Source organism: Cervus elaphus, chromosome 5, assembly GCF_910594005.1.
Source record: "Cervus elaphus chromosome 5, mCerEla1.1, whole genome shotgun sequence".
NCBI lineage: Eukaryota > Metazoa > Chordata > Mammalia > Artiodactyla > Cervidae > Cervus > Cervus elaphus.
The window spans coordinates 79,149,092-79,161,624 of record NC_057819.1 but is presented as its reverse complement, the minus strand read 5'-3'; the positions used below and the strand labels follow the sequence as shown (position 1 = coordinate 79,161,624).

Genomic DNA, 12,533 nt, shown 5'->3' with positions numbered 1-12,533 from the left:
TTCAAACTCAGATTCCCTGACTTTCAGTTTATGGTTGCTTTCATTGCACAAGAATGAAGAGTCAGAAATGTTAATTTTGTTGTGGAAGCGATCTAAAACCTTACCCTGTAACCCTAGAAAGAAAGAATGAGTCATATCAGAACTGTAAAGAACATTTTCCAAACTAAGTTCACCTTAGCAGATAAATAAAAATAAGTCAGGGGAGAGAGGCCCCGCTGAGACCACGAAGCCCCTCAAATTAAAAGTCATCCAGAGACACCAATGGCAGACTTTCTGACCAGGCTCTGTGGTCCGTTGGAATGCAAAGTGGACTAGGGGCCCTCAGTGAGAACGAGGGAAGAAACACTGTGTTCTCATTCTTGGGCCATGTGCTATCTTAAGGTCATTAGTTTTACCAAGTTTTACAATTGCTTTTACAAAGACAATAATGCCTGTTTCCTGTATAGTTTATTTAAGTAAACAAGGAGACAGAAAGGTACCTTTGTGAAACAAGACTTTAAAATTTTTATCTAAAGAAAGAAAGCGAGAGATCTGTTCTCTGTTCCATAAGATAAGTTCATAAGTTAAACATTTCTAGTATGACCTCAGTTCTGCTTGGCAAATGGCTCCCTTTCCCACCACCCACCCACATCGAGAACATCAAAGATTTTTAAGTGGATAAAGATGTTTCCAAACAGTTTCTTTAGCTGATCCTATTCTCATCAATGGGTCACTACAGAGGTTCTGTGGGAAAGTGATTGTATGTTTTTTCTGGCAAAACAAGTTTGTCCAAACCCAGAGTTTATCCTGTTGTGACTATAAATTCCTATGAGCACCAGAAAGAGTGCATTTCATCTGAACACAGAATTGATAATGCACAGGAATTAGGAGGTAAACTTTAAGCAGGCTTTGGTTCTAGTTTCACCACTTTCAAATGGTGACTTCCCAAAACAAGTCACTTAATCTCTGCATTTGTATATCAACACTGTCTGACACCTACCTGTTGGATTACTTATGAATATTAAATAAAAAATAAATCTACAAAAAGTATATAACAATATAATACAAAGTAAATGTTCAATAAATATGTGTTTCTTATTAGGTAAAGCCTGTTGCAGGATCTACAGGATGCCCACTACCCAAAGAATCCTGGAAAAATGCAAATAATAACTGAATAATTATTTAGTTATAACTCAATAACTAATGTACTTAGCACTAAATATCTGGACACTTTGAAATAATCCATTTGAATAATATCTCAGTTTTCATGTTTATATCTGATTTCAGTGTAGAGTCATACTTTTACTTGTCTACTTATTTGGCAAAAATTTTCCTTCCTCACTCACACAATTACTGATACTATCCTTTAGAAACTTATGACAGATTTTCTAGTTAACCTGATCCTCATAAATCCCAATGTGAAAGCTTGCTTACACTGAGTGAGGCCCAAGATAGGACATTTCTAAAGAAATCCAGAGTGGACTGGGACTGCCTTTATACTTAAGCTTTAACTCATGGGGCAACATAAAATTAGCTCTTCGCTTGCTCCTTGGAAGAAAAGCTATGACCAACCTAGATAGCATATTAAGAAGCAGAGTCATTACTTTGCCAACAAAGGTCCTTCTAGTCAAAGCTATGGTTTTTCCAGTAGTCATGTATGGATGCAAATGTTGAACTATAAAGAAAGCTGAGCGCCAAAGAATTGATGCTTTTGAACTGTGGTGTTGGAGAAGACTCTTGAGAGTCCCTTGGACTGCAGGGAGATCAAAGCAGTCAATCCTCAAGGAAATCAGTCCTGAATATTCATTGGAAGGACTGATGCTGAAGCTGAAACCCCATTACTTTGGCCACCTGATACAAAGAACTGACTCATGGGAAAAGACCATGATGCTGGGGAAGACTGAAGGTGGGAGGAGAAGGGGATGACAGAGGATGAGGTTGAATGGAATCACCAACTTGATGGACATGAGTTTGAGTAAGCTCTGGAAGTTGGTGATGCACAGGAAGGCCTGGCGTGCTGCAGTACATGGGGGTCACAAAGAGTTGGACATGACTGAGTGACTGAATTGAACTGAATTTTTATAACAAAGGCTGTTTCTCTGATTGTAAAGTGATATGAACATTCTATACTTACTCTTGTGTGTGAGTAGTACTTTGGAGAGTGACTATTGGGAGAAGAAATCATTGTCATTCCCAGAAAATATCTATGAGGTACTTGTTTCATGCTAGGCATTATACGAAAAGAACTGCACAGCTATGTTCTTATTTTTGAGTAGTTTAAAACTGAATCAATATATTATTAAAATTGAATCAATATATTATTTGCTTACAGTCAGTCCATTCAAAGTCTTGAGTGAGAATTCTTAAATATTTATCTCTTGTTCCAGGCAGAAAGTTAGCAATCTCTAATCATATATGTGTATTGCATAATGTCTGCAGTTCTGTGAATTTTTCAGAAAATGAAGTGAATTATAAATTTGATTTTGCTTTTAATGGAAAACTCATCTGTGAGACTATGAAAGCATCATTTGGCAACTCAGACCATGTGTCACAAATCACTAGTCAGAGAGGAAGGCCACTTCCTCCAGCATTTGCCTCTCTGTTGGAGAAATGGATAGCTGTGCTAAACAAGCTAAGTGTATACCCTCCACACCCTGCCCTCTATTTCTGCTGACAATATCACCAAGCCATTAATTACTTAGACTTAAACACCTTACCAACCCCCTCTCTTGATTGTCAAGTTTTACTGATTCTACCATTGTAGTGATGCTCCTCCTGTATGAATTTCTGCATGGACAGAGGAGCCTGGTAGGCTACAGTCCATAGGGTTGCAAAGAGTTGGACATGACTGAAGTGACTTAGCACACACACCTGAGCTACATTTATATATAGGCTGTTCCTTCCACAGCATATCTTCCAGAGGCTTCTCATAGCAGTTTGGTATTCCTTCTTCGAAGGAAAATTACCTGTGGCTTTCCTGTTCTGGGCTATAAGCTCCCTGAGAGCAAAGATCTTGCTTTGCTTACTGGTTTCTATCTGCTCAGCTAGAACATCCAACAAGCCCCTGGCACCCAAAAGGGATGCAGTAAATATCAGTGGGTCCCAGAAAAGTACTTCACCCAGCTCGATTTTAGCTTCCTCACCAGTAAAATTAAAATACAAGTACCTGAGACAGGGTCTGTATGTCAGTGGTGCATATTAGATTCTTGATAAGCATTTTTGTGCTCTCTCCTCACCAGACTGGACATATTGTATAGGTCAACGTAGAACAAAGCAGCCTGGAGTTAGATCTGGGGACAGTGACATCCCTTGCACTCCCATTTCTTTCTCCAAAACCAAGACATAACAAAATCTACCTGTGAAAATAAACTCAGTGCACATTCCTCTTACTGAGGCACAGAGCTTAAAATCTATGGTTTCACTGTTTGGGAGTGGGGGACCAAACTGGCATGCCCATCCCTTGCCAATCACTTTAAGACCAGAGCTACACAACTGGGATCTGGAGAATCAGGTCAGAAGGCAAGTTCTGCCCTATGGATGTGGAACAATAGAAACCAGCTGACCCTTACGGAACATCATAGACGAGCAGCTTTTAGAAAACTTTATATGTTGCATGGTGGTTTCCAATCCCTGGGACCAGACTGATGTTGAAACCTGGAGATCTGGGGCTGATTAGGAGTGGATTGGGCTCACAATGCCTGTGCACATCATTTTATGGACAAATGACACTCGTCACCCGAGGCTGGGGGGAGACTGCTTCTGTCCAAAGGCATAGAAGGGCCCTATATTATCAGGGATCAACAAGAATGGCCAGGAGTGGAGGGCACTGTGGTCCCTTCCCTTTCCTTCCCTGGAGAAGGCAAAACTGGTGGACTACACTAGCCCCTGATTACATGACCCATATCCCAATAAGGGAGACTGACCCAAGGGTGGGGCACCTCTCTTCGGAAAGCATCAGCCCAATTTACTATGACTCTTTACCTCCAAGCTTCCTCATCTTAGGCCTCTGAAGAAATGGTATACAAATATAGAGGACTGTGCAAGGTACCCGGGGATGTATCAAGATCATAGCTCTTTCAGTATATATTCACATTGTGAAACAAGAAAATCAGTTCTTCTCCTTTGGGACCAGAGAGGTGATGAGTTCTTGTTACAATGAGAGAGAATGTATCCATCTCTCCTTCATCTCCCAAAGTGTTACTTGATTTCAGCAACTCTGGATTTTTATGTTTATGTAATCTTTCATAACTCAGAACGAAATGGGTAAGAGAATGGTGACGACGGCGTGTATCTAAAACATGTATATTCCTTTCTGTATCTGTGTGGATTTCCTGAGTTTTGGGTACCTTACAATTGATCAGCAAATAGTAAAACATATACCTATATCTAAGTAGATCCAACCAGTCCATCCTAAAGGAGATCAGTCCTGGGTGTTCACTGGAAGGACTGATGTTGAAGCTGAAACTCCAATATTTTCCCACCTGATGCAACGAACTGACTCATTTGAAAAGACCCTGATGCTGGGAAAGACTGAAGGTGGGAGGAGAAGGGGACAACAGAGGATGAGATGGTTGGATGGCATCACCAACTCAATGGACATGAGTCTGAGTAAACTCCGGGAGTTGGTGATGGACAGGGAGGCCTGGCGTGCTGCAATTCATGGGGTCGCAAAGAATCGGACACAACTGAGTGACTGACCTCAACTGAACTGAAGGCATACCCATCATTTCACTTGTTACTATCAGATCTCTCTATTTGATTGTCTAGTCCTCAAAGAGAAGTGCCTTGGGGAGGGGGTGGGGTAGCACTAATAACATGACCTGTTATCCAAAATGAACACACAAGCACAGATCACTTTCCAAAATGTCCATGATTTCAGAGCATAAATGCAGACACACCCTTAAAAGAAGCATTAGAAAGGAGAAATTCTGGCCAGCTTCCTAAACCTCACTGGATCCATTTGGACTGGGTGATGACAGAGATCAAAGGATGTGGTGACTGGACAGAGGGCCTGGAAGAACTGACATCTTCAGGGCTGCTGAAGAAAAGCCAACTCAGCCACTCCAAGCAAAGCAAACTGAAGGTAAATATGAGTGAGTAATCGGATGCACATGGGGATGCGCCTCACAAAATGAAGTCTGTGCTTTCCCAAAGGAGGAATTTCCAGGTCTTCAACAGCATCTACCCAATGGCAAAATCAACACGTTACCCTTTCCAATAGAGAAACTGACCCTTTGGCTTCTACTAAAGGTAAACAAGCAAAATCTCCTCTTGGTCATGGAACCCTCTTCCACTTCTATATCCCCCTTACCTAAATAACTTTGTTTCTGGCTTGTTTCTAAGAAAAATGAGATTTTTGTCCCTAATTTGGGGAAATTTTCTCCAAAATAGCAGTGTTCCTTAATTCTGCTTTTTATGATGTCTTTGGTTGCATGTTGGCTCAGTTGCTTAGAGATGTGATTTTCCTGTACACCTCCATTTCCACGGAGCCTTGCCACCCTCTCAATGAACAGCATGCAAGACCTCTCTCCTCTGGCTTTAGGGATAGAGTCCACACAAGGTACCAGTTACCATTTCACCATCAGCTGATCTCTTCTTCCTTTACTTCCCTTATCACTTGCTTGTCATGGTGAGGAAAAAAAAATAGTTTACCTTCTTACTGCCCACCTTACATACTTCCCAAACCCCAGACCCTTCTAGAAGGGTAGGACAAAAATTGCAAAATTCTCTTCTGCTGGTTCACAGTCCTGCAGAAGAATAGTCTCAGAATGGGGGCTTTGGATAAGGAAAATCTTGAAAATGAAAGCCTGACTGAGGACACAAAGAAAAAAAACAAAGGAGGACACCCTGTCCAAACTTGGATCCTTTTTTTAAAAAAAATTATATGGATTCCATTTTCATAGAGGGAAACAGAGAAGAAAATACCGCAGCACTTAAGGAATTTCCTCTCATCAGTTTTTCGCCAGTCCCTTGATTGTGTTTCAGCCTCGCTGAGTACTTTGCCTACGGTCCCTGGTGTAGTGATTTGCATCCCCGTCTCTGGGTGGCTGTAGGCCAGAGCTGGCAGCTGTCTCAGTCCAATTCTGGCTAGGAAAGGTAAGGATCTCTAGTTTTTGAAAGATCTGGAAGAGAAATGTGGAAGTCTTTGGAGGGGTGAGGTGGGGTAGGAGGATGTAGATTTAATTCATGAATTGGAAGCTTTCTGAAAAGCTCTCAAAGCTTAAAGAAATCTCCTGGAGACTTGTGTTTAAAAAGAACCAGAAAGATTTCCTCTCCCTTCTGAGGAAAGGCTTGCAGAAAAAAAGGCTAGTTGCTTCATAGATGAGATTTTGCATCGGGGACAGGTGTTTCTTAAGGCACTCTCAGGAGGGTTTAATTTCTAACAGGCACAGAGAGGAGGGAGGAAAAACTCATTCAAAGGCTTTTGATCACTAGGAATTCTCTTTGAATTTTGATTTGAAGAGGTAAAAGTCATTTAAAACTGCAGGTGTACTTGGGTGTAATGATAGGTATCTATTCTTCATTTTTTTTAAAAGTCATTTCATCTTTTTTTCTAGATTGTTTTTTATATGGGTCATTTTAAAGTCTTTGTTGAATTTCTTAAAATATTGCTTTTATTTTATGTGTTTTTTGTGTTTTTTGGCCTCCAGACATGTAGGATCTTGTCTCCCCAACGAGGGATTGAACCTCTACCCACTGCATTGGAAGGGGAAGTCTTAACCATTGGACACCCAGGGAAGCACCAGGTATCTGTTCTTGAAATACAATTTCTGCTTTATCCCAAAGCTTTCCACTTTCTACTTCTCTGTATCAATCAGTGCCAGTCATCAGCTGTTAGAATCTGAAGATGTGCACCTGTGTGTGCAGGCAGATGCAGCTCTGTGAATAAGAATTAGAATTCTGAAGCCTGAAAAGGCTGAAGAGAGCTTGGGTGTTAGGAGCAACACAGACCGACCTTGCTCCCAGCACACAGATACACTCTCTGCCCCTCATTATAAATTCAGCCAAGAGCTTACCAGGTGCCTCTGGCTTCTTTCTGGGAGAAGTTCAAATCATGTATCTCTGACTTTGACAATGGGGAAGCATGGTCTTCAACAGGATAGGGTGATATCCAGAGCTTCAGTGGGGTCATTGGATTATGTTGTGGGGAGGGGGAAGAGGTCCCTGCTAGAAAGTAAAGAGGAATTGCCCTCAAAGGTCACAGTTTGCAGTGGAAAGACAGCTGCTCGCATACGGAGCTCCTCAAGAATCCCCAGTATCCCCATCCTCCCAGAGCATTGCTGGCCAGTGCTTAAATGCTCTGGTTCTAAGTACCCCTGGTCTCCAATTCCAAGGGACAGCACTCCTCCTGGAGGATGACTGTGCCCCTTTACAACTCACATCTTTAAAGTCTGAGCATAGTGGTGGCTTAGGCCCTCCAGTCATTCTCATCCTCAACAGGCTGGGCTCCCTGACTCAGCAAAGCTTCCAGAACTTTCCAGCTTTATTTCTTTTCAATGAAGAAGCACTTCCAGCCCCTTTCCCTTTATGACAAAATCACCGGGGTCTTATTTCTAGACTACGCCGGAAAGAGTGAGCTCTGATACAACAGAGGTGAAGTGCCTGAGAGCATCCATGCTCTCCACCAGCAACTGGAGAAATGTTACTCAAGAGAAAGAAGGAAAACAAATCTCCTTCAAGATTTAACTTATATTTTAGTGTTACCTGTATCAGTTGAAAGTAAGGTATTAAAAGTTGCATAGACTAAAAATAGAAGATGGCTAACTTTTAGCTACAGAAGTATAGGGATGAGCTTATAAGACTCACCCAGTATGATCTCATTTTTCACTCCAAAAGACATATGATCTCATTTTTTGCCCCCAAAAATCTCATTTTTCACTCCAAAAGACAATCTGTGGGCTTTCAAATTTTAAATAGTTCATGTGTAGCTTAAAGCCCATTTGGCAACAGGGGGTGGGAAATAGACCTTTACCTTTATTGTTTGAAAGTATGATATATCTAGTCATATGTATTTGAATATTGAAAATATCTTCTTCCTTAAAGTGGGTCAAGGAGCAGCAGATTAGCATCAGCCAGGATCTAGCTACCGACCTACTAAATTAGAATCTGCATTTAACAAGCCCCTTACATGATTAGTGCACCTGTTAAAGACTAAAGTTAAACCAAGAGTTTTTCTCTCTCTCTATGACATTTGTCAGATTGCTTAACATTTCTGATCCTCATTATAAACTGTTTATAAACTCCTTTGTAAAGTTGTGAGCATTAGTGTTAATGCATGCACCTTGCATGTGCCCTGCCCATGGGAGGAGCTCTATAAATGAGAGATGATCATGATGACGATTTCAGTATTGCCAAAGCTACCAATTACTTCCTAGTAATCATGTTTAAATCAGAATGACTGGTTTTCACCCTTAACCACAAACGTTTGTATCTTCCACCCTCATTCCTAAATGAATTATCATCCAATGAGGCGAGCGGGGGAGGGAGGTATTAAGCTTCAGATGGCCAGCCCACACATACATGAAGAAAGAATACTCGGGAAACCTAGGAACATAGATTTTTGTTGGCTTAGAGGCTGGATTCAGCTGCCCGATGACTTCACAGCTGTTCCCGCAGCCCTAAAAGTGTCTGTCCCTTCGGCCCCATCCCCTCAGCTGGGTCTGCAACGCTGACTCGGGGATTTTCTTGTGAAAATGCCTGCTGGGCGGGGGAAGATTTGGAGTCTGGCTGGGGAAAAAATGAGTAATGCAAAGCAGTGCGCTCAGTAAAGGCTGCAAGAGAAATAAAAGTAAAAGCTGCCTCCTGTCTGTGGGGACGCTAAAATGATTCTGACTTATCATGTCACTGAGCAGAGCTGGGGGAAGCCAAAACTCAGAGTCTGCTGGCAAGGAAAAGAAAGAAGAAAAAAAAAAAAAGGCAGGGAGGAGCAAACCGGCGGGGGAGGAAATAAAAAGAGAGAGGGAAAGACAAGCGTCATTTAGGAAGGGGTAGAGTGAAAGAAAGCGCTCAGGATCTAAAACCCACAGCATTTTATATCTTTTCTCCTCCCCAGAGATCTCTGTCCCGTCACTTTACTGACAGAGTGCTGTGACAGGCTGCCTTCTCAGAAGTCCAAGAAGAAGCTCAGAGGCTGCTGTTCCTTCCCTCTCAAGTCCAGGGGTCTCCCTGGTAATGGATTGCTTCTCTCTGAGGTACGTGTAAATATAAACCTTTGGGGGACACAGCCTCATTTTAAAGTTAGCTGAAGTTTCAGCTTTGGGGTGAAAATTTTTTTTTTTCTTTTAGACAGAATCTCAAATATCCTTTTATTGATCTAACTAGTCATTAAGGTATCTTGAACAGCAGTGATTAATTTTGGTGACTGAAAGTCTCATGCAAATAGACATCTCTAATTTTTAGTTCATTGGACAATGAGTGATATTTTGACCCCCCCAGGGCAAGGAAGAACCTGTGAGGTCTGACTTTGAGGTTGAATTAGTTTTCAGTGAGTATTTAATATGATCAAAGTAGTCATCTCACTGAAATCATCTCCACTATCTTCCTTTAAATGCTTTCATTTAAAGCATAACTGTAACTGTTCAACTATTTAGCTGCTAGATCACTTCTCAAGGGTGAAAGAGAATGATTTGCCATGCCTGAACAAGACAGGAGTGTCCGCTGTTTTCTCAGAGATGGCATTTCAACCAGAGATTCTTGATGGAGAGTCTCAGATTTCCTTCTGAAATGTTCAGGTTCAAAATATTTACAAAGATGAATTGCATGAAGTTGTTGTACACTGGAACATGGGGTAAAAGTGAGCCTGTAAATCTTTACTGAAAATCCAGTATGCTCATTTTTTTAAAACAAGTGGTACATATAATGTCAAAATTCCTTGTTGAATTTAATGGGAAATTTGTAAATTAACTGCTAATTACTCTAATAGTTGATCTCTTCTTTAACATTAAAAAGCACAAAATTATTTCCAACAAAATTGTTGAATTGTTTTTCTTATTTTTCTTTTTTCAAATGGATCAAAGCATATTGCCACATTTTTAGATCATAAATCCTAGCCTTATTATCACTGAATTTTTGCCAAACTGCACTCCCACCATGGACCCAGGATGCCTGCTTCATTGCATTTAATAGTTACAACAATGAAGACTTGTTGACTGTCAGTTGATGTAGAAAAATATCACTTAAATGCTGGCTGCTGGTCTTGACATTGCTTTGGTGCACAGTGAATGGGCGATAGTTTGGAAAGAATGCATGTTATGCCCGGAAATATTGGCAGCTTCTAGGTTGCTGTGAGTGTGGAACGGACCGTGCAAAGTGTTGTTTATAACATGCTCTCCTCTTGAATGAGGTTGTTTTGGGATTAAGATTAAGGATTCTCTGTGTTTAGAGGAAAGAAAGCAATAGACAAAGCAGAAAAGCTTGTAAAACATTTGTAGACTGCCAGAGAGTATTAAGCACTGTAAAGTGCTTCCTGCTTCTATACCTTCCCTTTCTTTATGGTTCTCTGCTTTATCTTACTTTCTGCCCAATGCAAACAGAATGCAAAAGTTAGGGAAAAAATATGTTAAAGTTGATTTTCACAGGCATCCATGTCTCCTAGAAAAGAAAAGAACATAGTGGTGTTTCCCCAGCTCTTTCCTGCTACTTGTGGGGCTCACTCTAATGCATTCAACTGACATCTCCTGTCTTCTCCACAGTTTTTGCCCTGGTGAGACCACCCAGATCTAATCTGTGAGCTCAGCTAGGAGACGCCGCTGTAACAATGACAGACGAGCCCGTAAAGGAGATCCTGGGAACCCCGAAGTCTCCCAAGCCGGTGGCAATGGAAAAGAATGCCAACGGAGAAGTGGTGGTTACCATGGTACCCCTGGTCAGTGAGATTCAGCTGGCGGCCGCCACCGGGGGCGCCGAGCTCTCCTGCTACCGCTGCGTCATCCCCTTCGCCGTGGTGGTCCTCATCACCGGGACCGTGGTCACTGCCGTGGCGTACAGCTTCAACTCCCACGGCTCCATCATCTCCATCTTGGGCCTGGTCCTTCTGTCCCTGGGACTTTTTCTGTTAGCGTCTAGCGCTCTGTGCTGGAAGGTGAGGCAGAGGAGCAAGAAAGCCAAGAGGCGGGAGAGCCAGACAACTCTGGTGGCGAATCAGAGGGGCTGGTTTGCTTAGGACCGAATGAGACCAGCGAGGACGTGTGACCTGAAGGACCTGCTTTCACTTCGTCAGCCAGGGCGCCCAGGACCGCAGTGGGGAGGATGCGCTTGGCAGGGACCGGAGGCGCGGGATGGCCTCACGGCGGAGGGCGCACGGGGCTCTCTTCTGGGAGCAATGACTTCTTTCTTCTTCTACGACAAACTTAACTCCAAGGGCTATTCTAAGACTGAAAATCAGTGTTTCCTCTGTATTAAATATTTTAGGAGTCATGGGAGGTTCGTGGCATTAGACATTTTGTTGGAAAATAGGCCAGAAAAGATGAGTTCTGGCACACCAGTGACCTGCCTCCAAAGGAGATAACCCACACTATTAGGACATTATATCCCAAGACTGTTCTGCTGAGATTCTGAACTGCTTTGGACTTTGCATTCACCCATGAAATTCTATATATTTCTTTTTCCCAAAAAGTTGATTCTCTGGTATCTGTTTAGTTTTCATTTTCAGTAAAGCATCACTGGTGGTACTTTTCTTGAGGAATAAACTAATTTTTTTTTTTATGTTTTAACATTGAACAGTTCTTACATGATTGTAATGATGTGTCAGATCATTAAAAAAGGTAAAACGTGTAGCTACTAGATCATATGGGGGGATAAATTAATATTAAAATAATCCTATACAGCACTTTTGATGATTTTTATATTTCATGTAAAATTTTAAGTTTCATGTACAGTTCATTCAAAATAATAAATACTCATTGCTGCTGAGACTTCTTACTTCTTTGACTGTACCAGGTCCCAACTGCAGCATGTGGGAATCTTTGACTTTCATTGCTGCATACGGGTTCTTTTTAGTTGTAGCAATCAGGATCTATTTCCCTGACCAGGGATTGAACCCAGGCCCCATGCATTGGGAGCTTGGAGTCCTAGCCACAAGACCACCAGGGAAGTACCTGCTAAAACTTCTCAAATGCTTAGTTCTCCTGTAGTTATGTTGCTGCAGTTACAAGTTGCCCTTCTTCCTTTGCCTCGGAAACATCTCAACTGTGTTCCTCTCAAATGTTGCTTCTTCCTAACCTAACTCAATGATTTCTATATTTGTCACATCATTTTTTAATACCTTTTGAAGAATAATAAGAATTCTGTCATTTAAAAATATTTCTATGTCATTAAAATTAGGAAATCAAAGCCTGGGGTCAAAAATTTTATAATATGTTGTTAAATATGTATTACGTATGTATTAGTTGCTCAGTTGTGTTTGATTCTTTGCGACCCCAAGGACTGTAGCTCACCAGGCTCCTCTGTCCATGAAATTCTCCAGACAAGAATACTGGAGTGGGTAGCCATTCCCTTCTCCAGGGGATCTTCTCGACCCAGGGATCAAATCCAGGTCTCTTGCCCTGCATACAGTT

At 41.7% G+C, this 12,533-nt stretch overlaps 1 protein-coding gene across 2 annotated transcripts; it reads left to right on the top strand.

The window, feature by feature from the left end:
* The first annotated feature begins 6,016 nt into the window (after positions 1–6,016).
* TMEM100 (transmembrane protein 100) lies at positions 6,017–11,889 on the top strand. 2 transcript variants are annotated; one of them, XM_043902724.1, is made up of 4 exons: positions 6,017–6,075; positions 6,630–6,725; positions 9,032–9,170; positions 10,671–11,889. In XM_043902724.1, the coding sequence occupies exon 4, from the start codon at positions 10,736–10,738 to the stop codon at positions 11,138–11,140; it is 405 nt and encodes a 134-aa protein (XP_043758659.1). In that variant the 5' UTR covers positions 6,017–6,075; positions 6,630–6,725; positions 9,032–9,170; positions 10,671–10,735; the 3' UTR covers positions 11,141–11,889. The 2 variants fall into 2 exon arrangements, with proteins under 2 accessions (XP_043758659.1, XP_043758660.1); XM_043902725.1 differs by lacking the exons at positions 6,017–6,075; positions 6,630–6,725 and adding an exon at positions 8,398–8,767.
* The last annotated feature ends 644 nt before the right edge of the window (positions 11,890–12,533 follow it).